The 27,080-nt window shown below is 33.1% G+C and overlaps 4 protein-coding genes and 1 long non-coding RNA gene across 5 annotated transcripts; 3 read left to right on the forward strand and 2 right to left on the reverse strand.

Moving 5' to 3' along the window:
* The first annotated feature begins 5,811 nt into the window (after window positions 1–5,811).
* LOC122606281 (transcription factor SRM1-like) lies at window positions 5,812–6,939 on the forward strand. The gene is made up of 2 exons (XM_043779242.1): window positions 5,812–6,230; window positions 6,545–6,939. The coding sequence occupies exons 1-2, from the start codon at window positions 5,842–5,844 to the stop codon at window positions 6,867–6,869; spliced, it is 714 nt and encodes a 237-aa protein (XP_043635177.1). The 5' UTR covers window positions 5,812–5,841; the 3' UTR covers window positions 6,870–6,939.
* Window positions 6,940–10,491: 3,552 nt separating this feature from the next.
* Window positions 10,492–10,836, forward strand: LOC122604839 (the record flags this gene model as incomplete). Its single annotated transcript, XM_043777702.1, has 1 exon — window positions 10,492–10,836. A coding segment is annotated over exon 1 (345 nt), but the record flags the coding sequence as incomplete, so codon positions are not given.
* A 1,592-nt stretch (window positions 10,837–12,428) lies between these two features.
* On the reverse strand, window positions 12,429–13,046 carry LOC122602644 (germin-like protein 9-3). Its single transcript, XM_043775243.1, has one exon. It carries the CDS (start codon window positions 13,044–13,046, stop codon window positions 12,429–12,431), a length of 618 nt encoding a protein of 205 aa, XP_043631178.1.
* A 3,286-nt stretch (window positions 13,047–16,332) lies between these two features.
* LOC122603246 (vesicle-associated membrane protein 727) lies at window positions 16,333–19,597 on the forward strand. The gene is made up of 6 exons (XM_043775904.1): window positions 16,333–16,406; window positions 16,733–16,981; window positions 17,089–17,278; window positions 17,388–17,508; window positions 18,808–18,870; window positions 19,263–19,597. The coding sequence occupies exons 2-6, from the start codon at window positions 16,789–16,791 to the stop codon at window positions 19,404–19,406; spliced, it is 711 nt and encodes a 236-aa protein (XP_043631839.1). The 5' UTR covers window positions 16,333–16,406; window positions 16,733–16,788; the 3' UTR covers window positions 19,407–19,597.
* Window positions 19,598–21,513: 1,916 nt separating this feature from the next.
* On the reverse strand, window positions 21,514–24,131 carry LOC122605471. Its single transcript, XR_006324624.1, has 2 exons — window positions 23,767–24,131; window positions 21,514–21,797 (listed from the first exon to the last, which is right to left on the reverse strand). It is a non-coding gene; the product is annotated as an uncharacterized LOC122605471 (long non-coding RNA).
* Window positions 24,132–27,080: the final 2,949 nt, after the last annotated feature.

Below are 27,080 nucleotides of genomic sequence, written 5' to 3' on the forward strand. Positions count from 1 at the left end.
ACAAGTAATGGGGTATTGCCCCCGATAAATCAAATTGTATTACGAGTATTCAAGATAGTTATTTTCACACCAATCTTGCCCAAATGAACTGTGCCCCCAGCCTTTATTTTTATCCTTTTTGTTGCATTTTATTAAACGTTTCATCGTTTTTTCCCCTACTATTAACAAGGGATTAGTATTTCAAAATGTAAACAACTTTAATTTACATAAATAGTGTTTATAGAACTTCAATTTTGTACATTGTATGTAATAAAATTTCAAATTGTATGTATTGTGGACCAATCAAAAATTTACAAGTGACAATTTATATGATTGGCATATATACTCAGATACATAATACAATGCACAAAATTTAAAAGTTAATTACATATAATGTATTAAATAATGAAGTCTTAAGTGCCCCTATTAACAATTAGTATATTATGTTGGTGCACTTTTGCCATGGGCTGTTACAGGAAAAAAATTTCCTCCTATAAATTAAATCTCCAAATGCGCCTCTGATGATCTATAAAATTTGCAGTACTGATACTCTAAGTAATGACTAATGACGTGCTCTAGAAATTTAATCTTGATGGCAACTCAATTACGTGACATGGAAGCACAATTTATATAGCCAAATTCAAAGCTAGATCATTTTTGTCATATGCGGCCGCCGGCCTACATTTGTTTTCGGTATCAATGACCTCCGGGGTGTACAATAATGAGGTATTTTTCTTCGCATTTCACCGCAGAGCTACATTCTCCGATATCTGAGTCAAAAATGAATTAGATGATTATTGAGGATTAAAACGTATGATAAATGAAATAGAAGGTTCGGATTTATTATCAATCAACATTGAGGGAAAGTGCTGACATTCATAGAACTTTGGGGGTTATTTTAAACATATAAAAACTTTGGAAATCTAGGGAGGTGATCTTCACACCACTAAATTTTGACAATGTATCACCAAACGTGTTTTCCAATATTGTATTGTACAACAACGTAAAGCATATTTGGTGATGTATTACCAAAATTTAATGATGTACAGATCACTTTTCATTAGATAAATGAATTTGGTACCAACCTTCAATTATCTGAGGGAATAATAAACTTTAATAACTTGAGTTTATAACCGAATATGAGCAATACTAATCATGATAAGGGCATAGGTTTTTTCGACAATAACCATATTTTATAGGGAAAATTTCATATATGTCATTATTAAAGTCTAAAATATCATTTATGTCCAACTAAATTTTATAATATCATAAAAGCCATTTTTAAACTTCAAATATATCAAAGATGCCCAAATGACTAAATTTAATCAAAATAGAACATTAAAATCCTTTATAATTATAAATAACATTTTCAATGTACAATAATACCCTCCTTTGTTAATCCCTAATTATATAACATAACATAAATAACATAAATTTACATCGTATATCATAAATGTAACTAAATCGGGTACACACTATAATCAAAATCATGTTTGACAATGGTCTGCTATATTAAATAATATCTACTCATTCATTCATATATCAAACGAACACCAATTCGCAAGCAAGATTTTTAACTAATTAAATCATTCAATCATGTTTTTTTACAACAAACATGGCATTTCCTATCCAAATCATGTTTCTTTAACCTGTTTTATCAAAAAAGATTATGATCAAGATTATGTTTTTATACAGTATATATTGGATTAGAGAATCCATTTTAAAGAACAATAGAAAGAGATAAATATAGATTTACCTAATTAGATGAGTTCAATATAATTAGAGCTAACATATTACTGCTAATATATATTGAGGGAACAAAAACAGGACTAGGTAACAATATAGATATACGTATAGGATATGTAATTGAGAATATAGGAGGCTATAATTGTAAAATACAAATGTTGATTATAATTATAAAGGATTTTAATGTTTTATTTTGGTTAAATTAAGTCATTTGGGCATTTTTGATATATTTGAAGTTTAAAAATGGCATTTTTGATATTATAAAATTTTGTTAGGCGTATATGATATTTTAGACTTTAACAATGGTATATATGAAATTTTCCTTATTTTATATTATGTTTTGTAATTAGAGACTAGTATTGGAAAAAACAATGGTGTTAAACCCAAAAGTGCTATTCAGAAAAAAAAATTATATATATACCATTACTACACCGCTACCACCATCATCCTTACCATCTTCGTCGTCACATCGTGCGGACTTTCGTTTAGTTGGAATTAATTAACATTCATCCTTTCTCATGACATAAAAAGGACATCGTATTCAATAAAATGTTTGTGTGTATATATATATATAACTAGCATTAGATCTGGTCATTACCTAGAATAACAAATATTTATAAAAGATAGAACACTTAAATTCTGATTAAAGTTTACATAGTACCACTTAAGTTGACTTTGGTGTATATGTTTTGGTATTTTAGAGCTCATTAGTAAACTTTTTGTCACATTACAGTTCAGACTGTAGGAAATATCATTAAACCTTATTCGCACTAGATATCTAAGTATCTAACAACCCGTTAAATGATTGAAAGACTAAACAAAGGGTGTACATAGGATTGATTTACCAGATGTCGGAATGAAAAAGATATGCCCTGTGAAATAGGTTGATAGTCACCCGTTTCTCATATTCGTGCATGTCTCCAAATTGATCTAATGTCTAATTCTTTGTCTCAGTTAAATATAAATATAGAGAGATCAACCAGGAGAGGTAAGGGGTAACCTGTATTACCTTAAAAAAAAAAAAACCTTTCTAACAATTTTATATTGTTGTCTAGGAATTGGTGTACAGAAGAATTTAATTTAGCCTATTATGCAAAGCCCAGCCCAATATTATGTCAAACGAAATGAAAAATAAAGAAGGCAAGGGTGGTCTCAACTCTCAAACTCTCAGACCTTGATCTTTGAATTTAACCCCATATAATTCTAAGTTGTTTTTTTTAAGGTGTGAATTATTTTCTCGCAATAGGGTATCTAGCTTACGTTGTTTTAACTGAGTTCGCGCTAGAGAGCCCCCTCACCCTCAATACTTAGTACAAGGAAAAACTCCCAATTAAACCGACTGAATGCACGACATATAATTGTTCCCTCTGCAGATCTCAAACTTGTTTCACTGGAGAACTTTATTTGTGAAGATCTTAGAAAATGTCAATCCCATTTCTCGAACTCGAGACCTCCAACACGTAAAGTTGGTGCTAAGCCATTAAGCTATAATAGGAAGCACAAATAATTCTAAGTTTTATGTACAAAGATTAAACCGAAAATAATTTATGCGTAGGTTACTTGCATAAAAATATCTAGCTTTTGATTTTGAAATATATTACTTTATCCGTATTTTTGTGATTGTTTCTTAATATTTTTCCGTAGTCATTCTAGGATTATTCATCTATACCAACGAGCATAGTACATGTGTGTTGTGATGGAATTTTATAACCATCTTCTTGGATAAATACATTGGTTACATAGCGTAAAAAATATAGATTACAAAGATTTTGTTGATTGTGTTAAAACTATATGGTTTTTAGTGTTGTAGTGTATAAAGGAGAATTTTGGAAACTATAAATATGCTGAAAGGGGTATTTTGAGAACAAAAAGTATGCTTAATCTCTTAATCCAATTCTTTTTATGAAGGGGTTAAAGATTAAGGGTCGAATCAAGTCTTTTTTTATGTTATCCGGAATCCCCTGTCTTAATTCCACTTTGTACTTTGTGTATTTCGGAGTATATTAGTTTTAAACTTCTACTTGTTAAGTAATTATTATGAAGATGGCATTTGAAAGAGAAAAAAATTATCCCTTGAATATGTCGGCATATGTGTTAATGTGTTATCATTCTTGTTCTGCATAGTGCGTGAGTTATGGTTCGAACCATTAACATCTAGGTTCTAAGACTTCCGTAAAAAAATATATGTATGCGTTTAGTGTTTTCACATATGTGCCTCACCTTTGGAAAATTTATTTTTTTTAAAATAAAAAATAAAAAAAGTTTTTTTAAATACATTTTTAAAGGATTATACTTATAATAATGGGGTTTAGTATCTGGGGTGTAAATAAGTTTTACATTTTTTCTATTATGTGAATGTAACTTTTATTTGGTTCATTGTATGTAACTAACTCGCTAAATTGAACGATTAATGTAAAAGTGTATACGTGACACACCATATGAGCTGCCACGTAGAAGTTTTTGATTGGTCAACGTAAAAATTTTACATTAATCATTCAAATTTGGCAGGTTAGTTACAATGAACCAAATGAAAGTTACATTCACACAATATGAAAAATGTAAAAGTTACTTACATTTCTTGATACTTAACCCTATAATAATGTGCATAAAATAATTATACATTACACATTTATCATAAATTATCGATAACTTTTAATATAAGGGTTTTGTTAAACATAATTAAATAGTTTTACATTTACTATAAAATTTTAATTTTAACTTTTATTTTTTTAATGACATATCATTATTCACATTCCATTCGTAGGAAGAAAATCAATCAGATCGGGTTCTCTATGATGAGTTGTCATTAAATAAAGTCCAAATTTATTTTTGCAAGGTGTCTATCGCAATGAATTAGATTTTTTTTTTTATACTAAATTTTTAGGCATAAACTTTATACATACAAATAATCAAATCGTTTCTTTAAACAATCATCTAACTAAACTATGACCTTAATGTATCGAATGCATTGTTGTTGTCCCAGTACACCAATTCTAATCCCACGAATCACGTACATAAAAGATATTATATTATCTGTTCAAAATATATATATATATATATATATATATATATATATATTATCCTACCCAATATGGTTCCAGTTATACAATACTCCGTACCGATTATACATATGTACATCCTATATTCATGTGTTAATCACAAATCATTTCTCCAAATATACACATCCTATCCTATTTTATGTACGGATATAATATATATATATATATTTTGTAAACAAAGCATATACATCTTATATGTACCCAGTATCAATGGTTGCCCCAATTAATTAATACACCCAACTGGCCAACTCCAGTTACACAAATCACATACTAAAAAAAATCATATCACCGGGACAATATATCGATTCTATTTTAGGTACAAATCCTTCCTAATAATAATAATTAATAATACTAAACGATATATTAAGATCACGATATATCTTTAAAGTATGGATTAAATTTATAAACATTCTTCATACGAAAATATGTTAATGTATAAAATTAATTTGTTAATTAAGAGGTTAATTGGGGATGGTTAAAATTTTCAACTTGTTAAAGTCAAAGCTGTAAAAGTGAAAGCTGGAAACTTGGATAACCATGATCTTAGAGAAAAAGTCGGTTCTATTGGGAGAGCCGTATGGTCCTCGATTTCTTTAATTGCCAGGTTGGACGATATATATATATATATATATATATATATATATATATATATATATATATATATATATATATATATATATATCACACACAAAACCATCCCCCTACAACTCACTATTTTCTCAAACAGAAAACCCTTTGGATAAAATTATTAACAGATCACGGCACAGCAGCTACACTCTTTATTTTTATTTTCGTATATAATAGTGTATTTTTGTTTGAGTTGCGGTTTCATTAAGGTAACACCTTTTCTGTGGTTAGCTAGAACTTATAATTTTTAAAGAATCATATATAGGCATTGTTTAAGACATTGTATTAAACAATATATTCTAGTTTGATTTACTTATTTTCGACATTTTTTTGTAATGTTTTGAAGAATTTTGTAAGACTTTCGATATTTTTCAAGTTTTGCTAGTAGCCATATAAGCATTGGATTTTAGGTTGTGACGTAATAAATCTGATGGAAATTCAGTCAAGTATGCAACAATCAACAATCAACCCAATGGCGATGAAGTCAACAACATGGTCTTTTGAAGAAGACAAGGTGTTTGAATCAGCATTGTTGAGTTTTGCCGATGGCATGGCTCAAGGGTGGCACAAGATAGCCGAGGTTCTTCCTGGAAAGACGGCCGCGGAGGTGAGGGCTCATTACGAGGTCTTGTTGCATGATGTGAATGCAATTGAGTCGGGCCGTGTGTCATTCAGTTATTCGGATGATGATGATAACAAGTCTGTTTCGAGTTTGGATTCTGACTTGAAAACGAATAAGACTGGGAAAACGGGGAAAGGGTCTAAACGTGGAGATAAGGAGAGGAAGAAAGGGACTCCATGGACTAAAGACGAACACAGGTATGTACAGTATATTTTTTGATATATCACTTTTCATTTATGATTTATCTCATTATTATAGGTACTTAGTTTGTTTTGCATGTGACATTTTTTGGTCTAGGAAAAATTTTACTCGTATTTTTTATGGAATTTGAGACAAAATATCTAAACAAACAAACTTTAAGAATGCACAATATTCTCTTCAATCAATAGATTATTTAACAAATTTTTTTTTACATTAATCATGAATGATATCATATACTGAATGAGTTATTATTGAAAAATATTCATTATTTCATTGAATAATTGTGAATGGAATATTAATGTGTTGATAGGAATTTCCTGGAGGGACTGAGGAAATATGGAAGAGGCGATTGGCGTAGCATTGCAAGAAACTGTGTGATCACAAGGACATCAACACAAGTGGCTAGTCATGCTCAGAAGTATTTCATCCGACAGGCTGCCGAGAGAAAAGAAAGGAAGAGAGCAAGCATTCATGACATCACCACCACCGATACCACCACCATGCCGGTGCAGCCACCACCAATGCCACCACAACCAGCGCACCCTAATATCTATGGTGGCCAAGGAGGAGGAATAATGGTAGGGCCACAAATGGGTGGGTTTGGATATCAACAGAACTTTGGATACCTTATCTAAAGTTTGCTACATACAAACCTTACCTTAGCTATGATTGATTCAGAATAGGACTGATTTGCCCTGCATATAACCCATCAGAAATTGTAAAGTTCTATTCTTTTTTATTATTATTATTATTCTTTTTTGTATTCATGCATATGACTTATGTTTTGAACAATGGTATTCATCGATAAATATTTGAATTTGGCTTTGGTTTGGTTTTCTACGGATTGTGTTTGCCACTTTGAATCTTGCTAGGTCATAATTTTGTATTTTTTAGTTTTGGATTTGTTTGATAGAAACTTATCATCACAGAGTGGTATCATTTCCTATTTTTAGGTCTTTTGTACATAATCTCCCTAATATATTAAAGTTCCATGAGGAATGACATCATGAAGGCTTAGTTGTCAAGTTTTAAGGCCATTTCGAGGAGAATTATAGTGTCATTGATGATGCATATGGTGTGTTTTTGATAGTGTAAAGAGTGTGTATATACAATATAGTTATGTCAAACATAAAAAGGGAGGGAATTTGAATTCAAATGAGAGATGTGAGTGGGTCACTTTTTTGATAGGCTTTTGTATGTATTATTTGTGTGTCTCTGTGTATAGATATAGACAACTTGTATTTATGTGTATGTGTGTAGAGATACCCTTTTAGGGAAAGTGTGGAATAAGGAGATGAAAGGGCTGCTGTATCCTTTCATGATTTTGTAATATATCTATATAAATAAAATACACTATGAGAGCTAATAGCTAATAATGTTTGACCAATGCTACAAGCATTCCGTAGAATCTTTGATCTCATTTTGAAAAAAATTCCGTGCTGTCAAAGACACTTATAGGCTTTCAATAACCATCCCTTTCTTTCTCTTCTCCATATGTATGTCTCTTGGAAATATGAGTTGTAATCACATATAGATGGATACAATTATACATTATACACACATCAATCCATATCTATTTTCTCTGTGATATTCAAAGTGTCATTCTCATGGCAAACAACAAAATTTACTATGTTGATGAGCTAAATGCTAAGGCAGATTTCGTGAACATGAAAGTTAAGATCATCCGTAAAGTTAAACAAAGCTGGGCGGGGATTCACATGATCCTGATTGATGAGAAGGTATACATGTTATGAACTCTTTATTCCCTAAATTATAATATGAATGATGAAAAGCTCCTCAATTTCGTGAACAAAACCTTTTTTGAGGAGTAAAAAAGTTATGGTTAATCAGAATTGATTCAAACCCTTTTTTGTCTCCTTTTTTGTCAAACCCTTTTTTTTTTGTTATCAAACCCTTTTTGTAATGCTGGGTTACAACAATATTCGGTTTATAGAGTTTGGTCATGGATCTCAAAGACCATTTACAGATCTGTTGTTTTGGATTTTTTGTTTTGATGATCTCAGGGAAACTTGATTCAAGCAACTGTGAAGAAGGAATTGATTCCAAACTTTGATCAACAACTTAAGGAGGATGTTGTTGCATTGATCAAAAAGTTTGGTTGTGGCGTCTTTGAGGATTCAAATCGTGTTGTAAAGGGTGATCTTAAGATGAACTTTTATCGATGTACTGAAGTGTGTCCTGAAGTCTATTTCACTGGCCATCCATATGGCGGATTTAGCTTTCTTCCTTTTAATGAAGTCACTAAAGCGAAGGCGGATAACAAAGATAAAATTGCAAAAGGCGGTAAGTAATCTGATGTTCAAAGCTTTGTTTATTTCCAGTCTTGTCATATTGATACAACTCTCATGATTATTTTTAATTTTTGTTTCTGCTTATAAAAGATGTCACTAAGGCAAAGGCGGATAACAAAGATGAAATTGAAAATGTTGGTAAGTAATTTGAATCCCATGTCCTCAGCTTTGTTTATTTCCATTTTTGTCATATTGATACAACTCTCATGATTATTGTTCTTTCTACTTATAAAAGATGTCATTGGAAGTGTATGTTGGTGTGGAAATCTGGACATCTTCCGCTCGTCTAGAGGAAAAGAAACTAAGAGATTCAACTTTGACATGAAAGATTTGGAGTAAGTTCACCAATACTCAAAGTTGCATATGTATAAGATTAGTTTTTTTTACCATGTTGTGTATGAATATTTTTGTTCAAATACATAATGATTCAATCATTGCTTCCGTATTTAATGACATACTATATGCAAAAAATCCGTACATGAGAAAGTTGCATTGGATTCAATGTCAAAAGGTCCGTAAAAGAGTGACAATATCTGATTGATTATGTAATAATTGAAATATCAATATAAATGACATACCAATAATTGATAGTGTGCTTCTTTTTATGGAATTCTTGGATCTGATATGAGTCTAATAATAAATGGATATTCTCAATACAACACATTCTTACTTTGTAGCATGATTTGATTTTAAAACAATACCAGAACTTTGGTAAACATTAGTTCACATTTTTTTTAGATAACTAATTTTTCATATATATAAAATATAAATTGATTAACATTAATCCATATTTTTTTAGATAAACTAATTTTTCATATATAAAAAATATAAATTGGTAAACATAAGTATGTTTTTTTTTTCTCGTAATTTATTAAATAGTTATAAACTTTTTTTGAGTTATCATAAATAATTGATATCTTTTTAATTTGAAAAAAGTTTTTTTTTTTTAAAGGTGTCTTATTCCTCAAAGTTTGAAAATCACAAAAAAATTATACACAGAACAAATTACAATATGGATTCGGCGTTTCCGCCTATTAGGCGGGATTTAGATCTAGTGTAATGTATGTTACATACTGAGATGATTTTTTATTATTTTGTTTTCGATTAGTAGTGAGACATATGTGATTGGTAGTTATTCTTGGGAGGGTTGGTACGCATTCTGGGTCACGGTCAAGGAACAGAACAGTATGTCTAAGAGGAGCTACATTTGTGACAAAGTCGTATCTAAAGCAAATTAAAAAGGTCCCTATTGACATTAACTTAAGCTAATATAAAACTCAACATAAACACAGAGGGAGAAAAGTCTTTTAGCTTAAGTCACTTGACCAAGCAAGCAAGCATACATTAAATAACCCAAAGAAAACATGTCATTATCTAATGACTGATATAGGTGAAGATGAAGTTGAAACAGGTCCGGTTGACCCACACTGCCACACACACTATTTTACATACTCAAAGGGGGTTCTTTATGCATATTAATAGGGGAGTCTGTCTGGGTGACTTCAATGAGTTCGACCCATTTGACCCTTTCTCCTTTCAATCAAAGGTTCTAAATGTCATTAATCTATTTGAAGAACAATCCACAATACACTTGCCACTTCGCCTTCTTTCTTGCAAATACATACATGTTTCAAAGTAAAAGTATACTGTCACAAAAGTCAAATTAAGAAAACTAATTACTCGGTATAAAAACCAAACATTTTCCACCAACATTCAGTGATTGATACATATTATTATATATATATATTAAAATGAATTAATTATACGCTAAAACTTCTATCATTAGAGTAGACAATGAAAAGAAAGATCAAGTCTTACCAACACTCCCTCTAAAAGTCAACACCCTTTGTAAGTAAATAATGTCCAATTGCGCCAAGGTGCCTTTTATATATATAGATATGTGCACCACTACACCTTAACCAAAAAACACAAAAGGGCATATACAATGGAAGAACTTTCTCAGATAGCCATGGCTTATTACCAAGCTAGCTCATGTGATATACAAAAGTTAGCTGAAGACTTCTTTGGAGCAATGGACCATGACGGGGATGGCAAGATAGACCAAAAAGAGTTCTTGGAGTTTATGAGAGACGAAGGCTACGCTCAAATGACAAGTCCATCATTCTTCAAACAACTGGACCTCGACGGAAACGGTACCCTTGACTTTTTCGAAGTCATGACACTCTACTACATAGTTAAGAGCGGAAGGCCGTTTTGTGATTGCTGCAAGAAGTTTATACCTTCTACATATCTATCATGTGTTGGGTGCTTGGAAAATCCAATTGGAGGATCCTTTTACCTTTGCCTCTATTGCTATAGTATGCAGAAATGTGATCACACTCACAATGATATGTCACGCTTTCTGGACAACTATTCGTTGCTTGAAGCTATGAACAAGTCAAAGCTGAATGAGGTATATTTACCTATATATCTCTATATATGCAAACTGTCTTAATTATGCAAATTTTCAAATATCATAGTTACTAATAAAAGCCAAACTACTTATTAAATTTTGTTTCTTGTTGACAGCTGAGATCCCCTGAAACAAGATCCAGACCATTTGGAACAGGCCCGGTTGACAACCCATCTTCGGGTACTTATAACCATACATGGAATCCATCTTCATCAAATATTCAAGTTCCATATAGGCCAACTCCTATTCAAAATCATAATTTGTGGAACCCAAGTGCCCCGCCCGCTTCTCATCAAACTGTAGCCCCTGCTGTACATAACCATACATGGATTCAAAACTATCATTCCTACCATAATCAACCACCTCATCATTTTCAGTACCCTGCATCTTCTAATGCAATCGTCCCACAACAACGGGTTAGTTCCTAAACTCCTATTTTATCCAATATCTATATAGGAGTAGTTTCTAGCTCATTTCATTTCACTTTATTATTTATTGAAAAATTGAAATGTAATTTGTGATTGTTATCTATGTACACTACTCCAAAGCCCAAGGTTTAGTGAAATATGGGATCAACCCATAAATACATGCTAATTGACAATATATCAGATACCCATAACTCATCAACCATATCCACGGGTATTTCTTTAACTACGAAGTTATGTGTATCCATTGACTGGGATGCAATTTATAATTTTGTATCAATGCTCATAACCCGCACGTTGTCATGCTCGTGGCAAACCCACGGATCTCATTGTCAGCTAAAAAGTTACAATAACTTTTTACATATTTTGACTTATCCAAAGTTTAAGCAAAAGTTTTAGTTGTAGTTCTATACATATCCTAATTTCAAAAATTGCATACTAATGGCTTCAAAACTTTTAATGATAAACATCCATCTACTAAAACTACAAAATAGTCAAGATTGTTACTGGAGTTTCAGTTATCAAAATCTGGCCTTCAGTTCATGAGGATATTGATCCGGTTCTCATATTTTCGTTTTCATTGATTTTTTGTCCTGTGATTTTTTGGCAGCAACAATGGAAGATAGCACTTGGAGCACTGAACACAGCAATCAATATTGGTGCCATAGGTAGTAATTTATGTTCAATCTTATGACAAAAATATAGTCCAAAGCATGTTTTATATTCATGTTTCCATATCTCTCTGAGACTCTGAGTGTAATGTACTATTTTTCCTCAATTAACCCATAACTTTAGTTCAATTCGGGCATCTTTGTATGCATTATGAATTTTATCTTTCCATTTCTGTATGAGTGAATATAATTATTTCCATAAAGCTTATTTAAGTACGTACGAGTGAGTATTTATTTCATATCGAACACTTATTTGGATGGTATATTGTTCGATGGATATAACAAAAAGTTCAATGTCAACAATCATTTCAAATTTTAGGAAACATAAAATCTCATCAAATGTTAGTAAACAATTCAAGATCAATCACAGAGCTCAGCCCTTTAGTCCAGACTCGATCCTTTCGATAATGTCTGTACTAGTATTGAATGACTCAGCCAGAATTCCTTCAAAAATAGTGCTGTTAAAGACACTATTAGCAATAGACTGTGTCCCTGCACTTGCACTTCCAAAAGCCGAAACTGCCAAAGCTGATCCAGTACTATTAGAGTTATACTGAAAGTGAACAAGCCCTTTAGGGAAAACAAATATGTCACCAGTTTGAAGACTCTGATTAAAAAGCTTGTTGGTAGTGTCAACAAACCCGACTTGCAGAGAGCCTTGCAACACAAATAGAAGTTCAGTAGCCCGTGGGTGGATGTGAAGCGGGTTAACAGACCCAGCAGGGAACTCAAGAATAGCACAAGAAACACTTTGACCAAGAAGACCCGGGAATTCGTTTAGGCTAGCTTTTACCACTGTAAAATTTGCTGGGTAGGTGGCATTTACAAGTGATCGCATCCCTGTGTATGTGAAGTAGTTTACGTCTGTTGCAGTTGTGTTTGGTGGTAGCACATAGTCAGTCAGGATGTCGGGGTCACTGGATACCACTACTTGAGCCACAGTAAAGAAAACCAATATTGCAATGAATGAAAGCGTTTTAATGGATGCCATCGCTGGTTATTGAGTTTTAAGAAATTTGTTGAAGTTGATTTCTATTTATGGATACTAGAACATAAATATTTCCAATCTGGTGTTCCTAGGAAACGTCGGTTGGGTTTGTTGTTTTGGTAATCAAGAGTTCAGGGGGGGTGTTTAATGAGCATATACTTGTGTGTTGTTGGATGTTTTATCATTATCTGAGCATACAAAGAAACAACTGTGGTTTCTTGTTCCCTCCTGTTTTTTTTTTTTTTTTTTTTTTTTTATTGGTTGTCATCGATTGAGTCGTTTAGCTCAATCTTTTTTTGTTATAGTTTCATTGGATGCATATAATATTTTAAAGAACTTTTAACAAAGAAAAGCAGCCAATACTATATGACAGCAACGAAACGGACGAGTGGTTACATTGTATTGTCCAGATCTAACACTGCAAATGTACAATAATCCTGGTCTTCATTAATTGCTATATCTGGTAATCAATTATGATATTAGCCAGTAAAGTGGGTACAGCAGTATAGTGCCACCGATTTTTAAGGGAGCCAAGTTTATAAAGACGATTCATTTTACAACTTCAAGTAGAAAAATTTTACGTACCAAATGAAAAACTTTACTTTAACTAGGGCATGAAGAAGTAATGGGCTTTTAGCCTAAGCGATATGTGTGTCAGATGCATGTGATGGGTATGGGGTGGGATGCATATAAGAAACACTTAATTTGCCCATTAAGATCTGGGAATTCAGCCATGCTATTGCTTTAGTGACCTTACAAAGTTGTGGGGATAGGTTTCCCAACCAGAGCTCTCGATCGTTCCAGTGAACTTAAAAAAGTTGCCATCGATCAAGAGGGCCTGGCCTTGTAAATTTGAAGGCACAATAAAATCAATGAGGACGTCTAATATCTGGATTAATATGCCTTATGCAAAAAAAAATTAAAATACTCGTAATATTGTTTTTCTTGTAATCACATAAGAATGAACGCTAACTTAAAGGAGACTTGGTGAATGAGTGTCTGTATATACATGTGGATATCGTATTTTAATGCAAGTATACGTACGTATCATCGATTAATAAAAACCAAAAGGAAAATGTTGCCAGTCTGCATAAGAATGCCAAATTATTTAGAACCCTTGTTTTACCTGACAATAACACATAGGTCAATTTTGCAGAACACAACAAGGTTAGACATACAGTTGACAATAAAAAGTAATCCATTTTAATTACTTAGGCCGGTGCTTATAGCACCTTCTCCCGAGCGTCCTTGCAAGCCTAAAACGCGGACGGCTATAGGCCGTGATTTTCTTTGCGTGAGCGTCCTTCCACCAATTCTTCCCCAAGAAGTTGCAAGACGTCCAAAGTGGGTCCTTTTATCTCTTTTTTGTTTTGTTTTATATATGTGTGTAGGGTATATATAGGTGTATTTGTGTGTGTGAGATAAATTATATTTAATTGATGATGTGGTGAAAAAGTTCTGAAGAAGCTGTCCTTATATATATAATGAGTATCCTGAGGGGAGTCCTGGGTTATGTGATGCTGATGTGGCAGGGAAGAAGCTGGAGGACGGTCCTCCTTATAAGCACAGGCCTTAGCCAACCCGTTTAATCTATCGGAGGTTAAGTTATTTGGATATTATTTAATGGTTTTGATATGTACACAAATACGAATCTTTGGTGATCGATCACCACTCATCTTTTGATCAAGTTTATATGTCAATGTTTTCACCACATTCAGGATAACTTAGTTAATTACGTACATAATTAATCTCAAAAGAGTCGCGCATGAAATCTGCCACGTGTCAAACTTATATATATGCAATGATGATAAACAAATTGTATTGATCAAATTAATTGATTGTCAAGTGTCAACTAGGACTAGCATGAAAACACTCAATTGCAAGAACTGTAAAGATTGCGGAAAATGCCATTATCATGGAACTATATATATATCCTAGCTAGCTAGCTAGTATGAGCGTCTAGCATATGTTACGATTCCTGCATTCATCCTCACATTTATTCAGCTAGCTATTGGCGCTTCAGAAGCCGATTTGGGCAGATCTAATCTCGGCTTACGTACACTTCTTTTCTTTGTCCTTACGGTTTCTGATATATATATAGACAATTAATAATATATATTAAGTAAATAATTGGTTGGTTGCAAGAAACATGCATGATAAATATTTTTCATGCATTATGAAATCGTCACACATTATAACATTAATCTGTACGTATTGATTATTACCTTCTCATTAGCTTGCCCCTTATCGGTTTTCTCTTTCTCTGCCAGCTTTTCTTTTTGTTTTTCTATCTTTTCTTTCTCCACTTTCTACAGCAAATTAAACACAACAACACGATCAAGCACATATAATATATATATATATATACACAGAGGCAGTACCAAGAAAAAATTCCAAAGGGGGCAAACTTAGAAAACTTATGAAAAATAAATCTAAAAGGGGGCAAAATGTTAAAAACCTATAGAAACTTTTTAAAAATTTATGAAAAATTTAAAAATACATGACAAAACTTAAATTTGGAGGGCGGCATTGGACCCCCTTGCCCCCCCTTTTAGTACCGCCCCTGTATATATAAACGAACCATATAATATAAACATACATACACAAAAATAGCACCTTGATGTAGAGATTCTCACGGGCACGCTCTTCATCCTCAAAGACGCGGCCCTTATCATTGAAAAGGCGAATGGCAGGTGGTAATCGCTTAAAATGTAACAGAGGAGATGATCGTGAGATAATTGTGCATCGCGGCGCCATTATTAAATGTTAACGACGTTCTTGTTGTTTTAAATAATACTCGTATTGAATTATAGGGATCTATTTAATTGAGCTATGGAAAATTGATAGAGAGAACTTTTGTGTGTGTTTTGATAAATGATTATGGAGTTTTTGGTTTACCAATGGAACGGGTCCAAAAGAATACCGCCGGATCATCAGATCGTACATGCATGCCCCTTTCATGCAGCTAAAAATTCGACTTTAAATAATCTAGCACGTACGTACACAAATGTATTTAAACTGTATTTTTATTTGTTGATAGACTGTATATAAAACTTAAAATATTGTATCTGTAAATCATGATAATATTTATGTTAGAAAATTTAACACTCTAACAACAATCACTCTCTAAAATCAAAAACAAGCATTACAATTTATCTGATGTTACCAGAACAAAATGACTACAATAACATAGTTATGTGAATAATTGACAAAACTTGAATTCATGGAGGTCTGGAATTAAAAATAATAATAAAAAAAAATTAAATGTCATTAAAAAAAGAAATTCTCACGCCAACTGCTAGTCTAGTCGTTCCTTAACTGGTTTGTCTTTCCCACAACCCTCCCCCAATTTCCATTTCTCAGGTTATTTATTCTCATTGTTCCAATTTTATTACATACAAATTATATTACATATATAACTTTTATTAATCTTTTTCTGATTTATTGCTATTGCTATGATGATTCGTTAGATAGATATATCTTAATTCGTTACTTCCCACACTTCGATCTGATCAATTTATTAGGGCTCTTTCATAACTTGATATAATTAATTAATTTATATATCTGATTTTATTTTAGTTTTAGAGATCATCAAATTACTATCAAAACGATGCCGTTTAGTTATAAAATAAATGTAGTGTAGCTTTGATATAGTTCAATTTAATTTAATTTTTAAAAATTATTATCAGGATCAACATCCAGCTTGTAGGTCTACACGGTTGATTAAGTGGTAGGAGATCCAAATATGAGTAATCAGAAAGGATTAATTTATAGCTTTGTTGCCAAAGGAACAGTCGTGTTGGCCGAACACACGGCGTACTCTGGTAACGTTAGTACCGTTGCTGTTCAATGTTTACAGAAGTTGCCTTCCGGTAGCACCAAGTACACATACTCCTGTGATGGTTACACCTTCAACTTCTTGCTCGATAGTGGCTTCGGTATTTACATACTTGTTTTTTATATGCTAATTTAATATGTGTGTGATATTGCTTATGTCGAGTTAGCGTTGGTGATGTCAGTGTGGTTTTTCTTTTGTGAAATATAGTTTTTCTTGTTGTTGCGGATGAGACGGCTGGGAGGAGTTTGCCGTTTGTGTTTTTGGAGAGACTGAAAGATGACTTTAAGAAGCGTTATGGTGCGAGTATGGGAAGTGATCACCCCCTTGCAGATGACAGTGATGATGACTTGTTTGAAGATCGGTTTAGCATTGCTTATAATCTTGATAGGGAGTTCGGGTGCGTTGTTCACATCCTATTCCGGGACTTATCTGTTATAACTTGTGTTATCGTATATTTGAAGTTTTTGTTATTCTTTTTTATTGTAATTTTTTACTTTGATGAATAGGCCAAAGATAAAGGAACAAATGGAGTATTGTTTAAACCATCCAGATGAAATGAGCAAGCTGTCTAAACTGAAAGCTCAGATAACTGAGGTTAAAGGGATTATGATGGACAACATTGAGAAGGTAAACATGTTTCTTTATTTCTGTGACTTGGTTATTCAAGCAAACATAAATGCATGCTTTTTGTGCAAGTGAATTACTATTATAAGAGAACAAAACAAGCCATACATATAATCACTTGTACCTTTTATGTACTTGCCATCAAACGACTCAAACTATTCTTGCATGTTTGTCCTTTCTGATGACTGTATGATGCTACATGCCTGTAGAACCTAGGTATTGTAGTCGTATTTTGAACGTATTCTCGTCTCGATTATAGCAAATCAAGGTAGAGTCAGTATGCGAGTACTATTTTAGGTAAATCCTCGTTACTTTGAGAATAAACAGCAAAAGATAAACAAAGGATTGATGTTAAATTGTTAACCAATGCAGTATTACACTGATATGTATGGCTTGTAGTGAACCAGTTACAAGTATGAAGTGCTAACTAAAGGAGTTCATAAGAGAGGAGGAGAATGCATATATACATTTATTAATATATGTGCATGTAATGAAATACATGTTTACGCAAAATACTCTATATAGTTGACGAGCGAATCTAACTTTTGAGGTGGAAATATGAATATAAAGTACATCCATTTTCATGCGAATATTCATGGTATATCTTGTTTTTGTAGTGGATAATAAATTTAAGCAATTTGGACAAGTACTTTGTGTTTGTTGTGAGAACAAAAAAGTTTCTTCATTCCAGATAAATTATATTAAAAGATGTACATTTATGCTTTTCAAGAGTACTCCTGAGTTGGTAACTAGTGTATTACATTATGCCGCTCTTGAATATTGGGTTGTTAGAAAGTTCTTTTGGCTTCTTATGTGAACATTGCATAACCTTTGGCAGACTGCTTTTGAGTGTCTCACTTTATATAGTTTAGCATCCAACCGCTATTTCTTAGCAAACTTGTTTTTGAAAAGTCGCCTATCATTGTATTGGTTTCTCAGCTTGAGAAGAAAGTAGGTCAAATAAATCATATTGATATCACATAATTTGTAATATCATACTTATCATATTGATAACACAAATTTAACTTTTTATCTTTTATAACAGAGCTTACATTGTGTCATCATGAGTTCATTTAACCATGGACTTCGTTTTTTTTTCCCAAAAAAGGATCTTGAAGTTTTGTTATGATGGTGTATAACTGCATGTATCATATGTGTGTCTATATATTTGTGTGTATATTCTTAGCCTTTCTAACCAAGTCATAACCATTATTGGCTGTTTACATATACATGCTGCAGTTTTGTTAGGCCCTTGATCAAATAGCATGTTTATATAATAACTTTATTTGCTTTCTGATGCAGGTTTTGGATCGTGGTGAGAAGATCGAGTTACTGGTTGATAAGACCGAAAACCTTCAATTCCAGGTACAGCTCAATCGTTTTCCCCTGACCTAAAAAAGCTGTACTGTGTAGTTATGGTCAAGTGATTAAGGCCATTGTATTGGTTAATGTGAAGTGGAGAGGGAAAATGGTTGGGTTGGATAACACCATAACAGATCCGAACTCTGAAGGGGTGTTGGGCAAATCTTGCTGAGCACTCTTCCTCCTTGTTTCTGAGTTTGATATTATCTAATGTATTAAATAAGACACAAATATATTTCGGAAAACATAAAGCAATTTAGGAGCTTTTAAGCATTCAAAAACACCTTGGTGACTTCCAGTTTAGCTGCTTAAGATTGTACTATAACCCAAATAAACCTTTTTTAGGCAAATCTTCTACTTTGAAGTTTTCATAGTCTGGAGTTCATTGAATGCAGGCAGATAGCTTCCAAAGGCAGGGAAGGCAACTAAGAAGGAAGATGTGGCTGCAGAATCTTCATATGAAGCTGATGATAGGAGGAGCCATTTTGATATTCATCATCATAGTGTGGCTCATGGCGTGTCGCGGATTCAAATGTTGAAAATTTCTAGATATCTAGGGTTTGTTCTTCTCTCTTTGGATTCTGAAAAGAACTACTCGCATAGATCTGTTTTCCTATATTGTTTTGAATGTATATGTATCACGCTTTTACCTAGCTGTTCCTGTATATGTGTTCTCTGTTTTTATGCGTAATGAAAGATAAGTGAGCTTAAACATTTATCATAAGCAAAATCTATCTGTCTATTGTGTTGGTCTTGTTTTCCAATTAACTGAGGCTGAAGGCGTAGTTTTCGTTATTGAACCCTTCATTTTCTCTATTTCATAATTTTCATTGATGAGTTAAACTTGCATGCAACTGTGAAAAAGGTAAAATAGGAAGGCAAATGATTCACCCGTTGGAATTTACATTGTCATTTTGAACACATTGTCCTTTAAATCCAAGTCTACCATGGTGTACCGATTGCAATATAGAATATATTCTTTAAAATAATCTCGAGGTAAGAAGTCTGCATCTGAACCCTACTCAGAAAATAATGTACATATGATTATTATCTGAAGATGTTATGTGTTTTCGTTTCATGTCTTGCAAAGGTGGTAACCACTCACCGTTGACCGAGTGGTTATGTTAGATTTGGTTTTGGTCAACCGTTTCATGTTAGATTTGGATTTGGTTGACCGTTTCTGGTTTGAATTAACGTTTGCTGAGGCGCTTGACAAGGAAAAAGGCAAGGTAGAGACAATCTTACCTATTGATTCGACCCTAATGCCTAACGTTCATATATATTTTCGATTTGTCGATAACCAATCTGTTAGACAGTTTTCCCATTGTCCTAATTATATATAGTTACGATGGATCATGGATGATACATTATAATGAAATGAACTTTATTTGTTCACAACAGGATGATTAAGTTTTGTGCATCTGAAATGGATCTACAGATTAAACATTTCCAAAAGCAAGATTTCTGGCAAGAGATGCCGCACATTTGTATGCAGTGTTGCATTGTTATTGCCTTATTGGAATGTGTGTGGGTGTGTATCGGGATAGTTGCTCTGATTGGATAACACAGATAGACTACTGAAACTTAAAAATAGGCTAGCCATAACTCTCAATGGGCTACTATTGTGAAGGGGCCAACTTCAACTGTAAAACCAACCACTAACTCAGAGTATACTTAAATTTGAACATTAGCAATCTAATAATCTTGACTTCTTTTAAATTAAAAAAGATGAAATAACTAGTGTTTGCTACCCAAAAAACCGGATATAAGCTTTTGAATGAATGAACCATGTCAAGACAACAATTACAACCCCATTCAAGATCTTTACAGCTCCCATGGAATAAGTCCATTGGACTGCTGAAAAGATCATTTCGACCGTCAAGTAATACGAGGGAGAGAGAGATTTAACAGAACAACGTGAAGCAATGGGATAACTTAGAGTTTATTATAGATGTTCTGTATTAAAAATAAAATAAAAAATCATCCGACTAATTGGGGATTAAAACTTACAATTTGGTCGGTTAGTTTATGATAATCGAGTTTCTGTCAGTTGGTGACTTGGTGTTTAATTCGACTTTTTTCTACATAATAGTCATTCTCTACATCGAAATGGCCAGTGTGGACAAATATCAGCAACTAGTGGCCGAAGTATTTGACATCATATTAGTTGGATATTAAAATTAAAAAAATTGTATGCAAGTATAAGATAGATTGACAATGTTTTGAAGTTTGAAAGTGAAGCTGTTAGCTTTCAGTTTCTACACGAAGAAATGATATGTATGCATAATATTTATGTTTCAAAATTCAATGACATAAATTCCACTCATTCTAACCAGGCGTTATACGTCAACAAACTATTAAACATGTTTGTAAATCTACCAAATTAGTCACGTGTATCGTTTTTCTTTCATAATAACAGTCTAACTGCAACTATTTTGTGATAATGAAAATGTATTAAAAGTTAGATTATATGAAATCCAGTATAGATGAGTGTAAATTCACTACTGCATGAGGAATGAAACCACTCTACAGTTTCCAGCCCAAACCAGCTTTCACAAGCAAGTTACGGAACCTTTGTACATCAAGTCTTCCATTTGTTTACAGCCTCTTTTTCAAACTAATGATCTGGCCATGGTCCCTGCTGGATGCCAAAACCTAATCTTAATGCATAACATACAAGCCACTGTATCACGATTGTGTTACATTTAAAAATTCAAAAGTAGATTTACCCTAGTCACTCATAGTTGTGAATGCAGCATCTTCTCATTTGCTCAAAAATGTCAAATAAATAACAGAAAGTGAAGAATAAAGCAACAAAAAAAGGCATCTTCCTACTCATAATAACTACAGCAAAAAAAAGCCTTCTTGTTCCTCTCACTTTCATGCTGCCAGAACATCTTTTCTATTTCCTTATTTAATCATCTCAACACCTGCATTCAATTGTTGCTTAATTCTTGTTGATTTAAAAATAAATAGAAAGATAAAAGAAAAAGATATTGAAAACAGGTAGGATTAAAGCAACGATTTGTTGGTTGGCCAATCACAGATTCAAACAAAAATCTCGAGACATGTAAATACTAAACTCACAAATCAAAATCCAACCAATGTTACATGCACATACAATGTTACCTAGTGAAAATTCCCTACCATTTTGACCACAAAAAACGTGGTGACAATAATCATATTAGATGAAGTTATGTAATTCACATTAATGGGGGAGCTTGATATTTGACAATTTGCAAGACACTTGCATTGAACAAATGTAGATCACGTTAATTTTGATACCAATATAGTTCATAGCCATATTACTTATTAAAAAGCGTCCTCTCCATCAAACCATGCAGAAAGACCATGATAGTGAGAAAAAACTTGAAACAAAATGCTGAAATCAAAACATCTATCAAGTAATAAAGGTTGAATGAAAAAAACAGGGCTTTTTATGCGAATAGTTTGTTTACCAGATGCAGTAGCAAATTAAGTTAATGCAAGTTTCGAAGTTAACAAATTGGTAGTTTAAAAGCTTCTCATATTAATACACCTAATAACCACTTGAGCTTTCAGTAAGACAAATGTCTTATGCTCATCAGTTTATGTAAGCTGTTTTAAGAAGGCTGCTTCATAATCAGGCTTAGTTAAGCTTTTATTATTGTAAAGCTGTTTGACAATACCCATTTCCACCAGAATTTTTCAAGCAAACAATTTTTTATCTTTTAAGATAGCATAAGCAAATCCAACTAAAGTTATGTATATATTCATTTTTCAAAACCCCTAATATTGCCCTTAAATAGGCTAGCAAGTCTAAAAATATGGATTCTGCAGTTGTGCCATTATATATATGCAACGATTACAAAATGTAACCAATCAAGCTACATTGATTAGACTACTTACACAGCCAGATATTCAAACATTAAAACCCCAAACATTAACCATGATATAGGCATATAGCAATAAAAAACACAAATATCATGCAATAAGATTATAATATCAATAATTCCCACATACTTTTTCATTTGTCCTAGGTCATTGTTATTTTTATTATGCAATTAGGTCCCTTAGATGTTTTTGTATCCAGATTTAGCCATGAGGTAATCTAGAAACCAGACAGAATTCCAGTATAATTGCCAATGACATGGCATTTTAGCTGATGTATACTGATTTTACTAACATGAATAGCTTATCTGTCAAACAACAAACTAAAATCAAAGATAAAAAGGTGTTTTGGATTGCTTTCAAGTGCTTATCTTCTTACCTTAAAAGGAATAAGCACTTAAGATAAGCAGGTTGGTATCCAATCAGTTTTCAAGCACTTTTTAGTAAAACAATCCCAGACACCCCCTATATCAAGCAGCCCAATAAGGCTTGCAGCAACAACATTTTACTTAACCAGCCAACGACATGCTCCACAAGCCGAATCTTTTACCACTAAATCAAACCAACCCACCACATACGAACATCCAACATGTCAGGTAGTCAGATACCAATCTAGAAACTATCCCCGTGTCGCGACAGCGATTTTTCGACACTAACACTCATATAGTCTCTTAGGCAGCCCTTGAAAAATTAAAGCATCATCTATATTATGTAGTAATTATAACAATGTAGCCACATAAAGTTCAAGACTTTATTCAATTAACTTCAAGAACTACTCACATATAACAACTACTCGTATATTATGTACATAACAAACAAATAAAAAGATACATACATACATATAGATCTAACAATGTAGCCTCATAAAGTTCAAGACTTTTAACTTCAAGAACTACTGATGGTGTTATGCAGATAAAACAAATACTTGTATATTATTTATGTACAGATACAAAAAGATAAATAGATACATACATATACATTATATAATGATAATGAAATATAAATTTGAAAAGCATAAATGAAACTGACCATATAAAAAGAGGGCGGATCACTTGGCAGGTGGGGTACCAAGCAAACTAGCTTGTTGAAGCTCAAGCTCAATAAATTGACCCTCACGTTCCATCTGAAATATGAGAGGAAAACCAAGGACCAAGAAGGTGGTTCCGACGATCCAGGCGGCGTTGCCGGTGCTTTTTAAAAGCTTCTGAGCGGCGAAACCAGCATCGGAAGCGGCTTGTTTGCCTTTGTAAAGAATTGGTGATTCTGATATTGTTGAGGAAACCCTTGATAGTACACCTGCTTTGTTGCTAGATCTCTTGCCTGCCATTGTTTGCTTTGATGGAAAATTAGGTCGCTAATGTTTTGGCGATTAGGGTTTTCGGATTTTATTTTTATTTTTAGGGGTAAACAAAAAAGAATTTAACGGGTTGGGTCGGTTGGTCCTTTTGAGTTTATTTTTCTCTTACCGTGGTATATTTCGATCTTGTATAAATCAAATGATTTCTTGTTAACAAAGAAAGAAAAATACGTCTATAGACTTATACTTTCGAGTTTTATACTTTTATACCATTAAACGTAAAAAACACCACAAGAATATGGTTAAGCCATCCATATTTTTAAGAAAACTCAAAAAATAGATGAGAAAAACATGCATGTGTTATAGGGTGAACACAATGGAAGATTTTCATTTTGGATTGTTAGAGTCGTCCTTGTTATAACAAAATTAGCATTGTTAGAGTCGTCCTTGTTATAACAAAATTAGCAGAGGCGGAGCCAGAAAGTTATGTTAAGGGGGGCTCGACGACGATAAACATATATTTTCGAGCATTTTCGAATATTAGCATATTCTACATGTGACATTGTCTTCTAAAACCTTTTATTCATCCAATTTTATTTAAAATAATAAAATGATGTTAATCTTTAAAAAGTAGATGAGTGATACTACTATCTTGGAGGTAATTAGAGTCAGGATTATTTTTCAGGTAATAGTGATTCATGGATCGTGTAAAAAGCTTTCTACTAAAATCCTTGTCGTTGTCAAATGTGATATTTGTTTGAAACTTGAAAGTAGTGAAAATGGAAAAAATTAAAAAGTTAGGGACCAATGTGAATTGTAAATGTATGTAAAAGGTGTTTTTCACAAAATGGGTCATTAAATATACGGAGTATTCAACATTTTAGGAAAAGCTGCGTATGTGGACCATTTTCTCCACCATATTCACATTAAAAAAACCTCCATTAAAGACCTTAAACTATATCTTTTTCTGTCAACGACTAATTTAAACATAACAAAAAATATACATTAATCGTGATAGAGAGCATATAGGTTCAATATTGATCGAAAATCACAAGTAAAATCCAAGATAAATTTTGATCTCCTCCACATTTACAAATTGAGGGTGGCTGGGTTGGCAAATCTTTGAGCATTATGAACCTCGTAAATGGAATACATGGCAGGTTGGAGGGGGCTGAGAACCCGCCAGCCCCCCTACTGGCTCCACTACTGAAAACTAGGATTATCAACTCTAATTATCCTTATAGGCAAAAGTCACCTTCTTAACCGATTAGATAGCTGTCAATTTATTTTTTATAGTTACGATCTAGTGTTCATAGTAAAACGATTTGAACCTTTGCACGCAGTACCAAAAACTAATACCTTACCACTTGGTTGTAAATTACAAGAGTTAGTATGATACTCGTATGAAAGTTTTAATATGGGTGTGTATTGTGTGTCCACCTTAAAACCTTGAGTAGCTTGTGATTTTGTTGTGGTTTATTTTATACGAGTATTGTTTATCCACTTTTGTTTTTGACTAATTATTAAGGTATTCTAGAGCATAATTTTAATGATGATATGGATTATTATTTTGGTGTGATATATATATTTTTTTTATCTAATTCTATGCGTATCATTTTACCAGCTTATTTATCATTATTTGCACAAATTATAACTGACCCACTTAAATGGACACAACATAATCACTCACATCGAGAGGCTTAATAAAAAACCCTTAAATCAAATTGTTTGAAGCTAAACAACTTGATTAAAATCAAATGTTAAAGTTGCACGAGGTCAATATATACATTACTACCTCAATTGTGTTGAAAAATAATATAATAAAAAAATACAAAATATACATACAGTTATCCCAACCATATCACCCAGGTCAATATTATTACAAACGGATTTTGCAGTTTTTATTGACTTTTACATCCGACTTAAAACGATGTTTTCCAAAAATAATTGACTACTATACACTAATAAAACAAAAAACATCACTATAAAGTAGTGACATGTATAGCGGTGACGTGTTACCCCTTTAGGCCTTTGATAGGTCCACTCAGAGGCTTCACAGTGCCTTGTCCTTGCACTCGTCCCAATATTTTTCATGTCATGACTATTAGGTAAAGTGTATGGGTTATTTAACGCGCCCCGTATCTCGACCACCATTTTTAGTAATTTGACCAGGTACATTTGCAGCGAGGGTCGCTGCAATAACCCTCGCCACGTCAGCTTTCCACTCACCGCTTTAAATGTTTGACCCGACCGTTACTCCACTTATTGCAGCGAGGGTCGCTGCAATAAGTTAACCCGGCACCTTTTTAAAAACCTATCCACCCATCATCTATTCCATCATTTTCAGATTACACTTCCTCCACCCTTCAAAATATAACATTTTTTTACACTTTTTCTTCCTCCACCCATCTATTGCAGTACCGCCGCCAGCCACCACCGTGCAGTACCGCCAGCCTTCTCTTCCTCCACCATCTATTGCATTACCGCCGCCAACCACCACCGTCCACCGCCAGCCACCACCGTGCAGTACCGCCAGCCGCCTCCGCCGTCCACCGCCACCCAGTACCGCCAGTGTCGGGATTATCCTCCCCCAAATTCCGGTCAGTCGTCTTCCCCTAAATTTTCAAGCCATTTCAAATTGTGGTATGTATTTTATGCTTTTCCCAATATCCAAACTATTATTTTTTAGTATCTAGACCAATACTAATTTTTGCAGCGACCCTCGCTGCAAAAAGTGAAAAAATTCGGGCCTTTCAAATTGTGGTATGTATTTTATGCTTTTCCCAATATCCAAACCATTATTTTTTAGTATCTAGACCATTACTAATTTTTGCAGCGACCCTCGCTGCAAAAAGTGAAAAAATTCAGGCCTCCATGGTATGTTAGTATAGTTTTTGTACATATATCAGTTTTGTTAATTTGTTAGAATTATTAGTTGTTTATAGGATTTTAATAGGTTTGTTAGTATATTGGTATGTTATTATTAGTTTTGATAGTTTTGTTAATTAGTTAGTTTTGTTAGAATATTGGTATGTTAGTATAGTTT

Source organism: Erigeron canadensis, chromosome 6 (genome assembly GCF_010389155.1).
Source record: "Erigeron canadensis isolate Cc75 chromosome 6, C_canadensis_v1, whole genome shotgun sequence".
NCBI classification, from domain to species: Eukaryota; Viridiplantae; Streptophyta; class Magnoliopsida; order Asterales; family Asteraceae; genus Erigeron; species Erigeron canadensis.

Bases quoted from the DNA above. Each gene is read 5' to 3' on its own strand.
- LOC122606281 (XM_043779242.1), top strand. From the start codon at position 5,842: ATGGAAATTCAGTCAAGTATGCAACAATCAACAATCAACCCAATGGCG. The intron at 6,231-6,544 runs GTATGTACAGTA...ATGTGTTGATAG, and splicing joins TGGACTAAAGACGAACACAG to GAATTTCCTGGAGGGACTGA.
- LOC122602644 (XM_043775243.1), bottom strand. From the start codon at position 13,046: ATGGCATCCATTAAAACGCTTTCATTCATTGCAATATTGGTTTTCTTT.
- LOC122603246 (XM_043775904.1), top strand. From the start codon at position 16,789: ATGAGTAATCAGAAAGGATTAATTTATAGCTTTGTTGCCAAAGGAACA. The intron at 17,279-17,387 runs GTGCGTTGTTCA...TTTGATGAATAG, and splicing joins AATCTTGATAGGGAGTTCGG to GCCAAAGATAAAGGAACAAA. The intron at 17,509-18,807 runs GTAAACATGTTT...TTTCTGATGCAG, and splicing joins TGATGGACAACATTGAGAAG to GTTTTGGATCGTGGTGAGAA.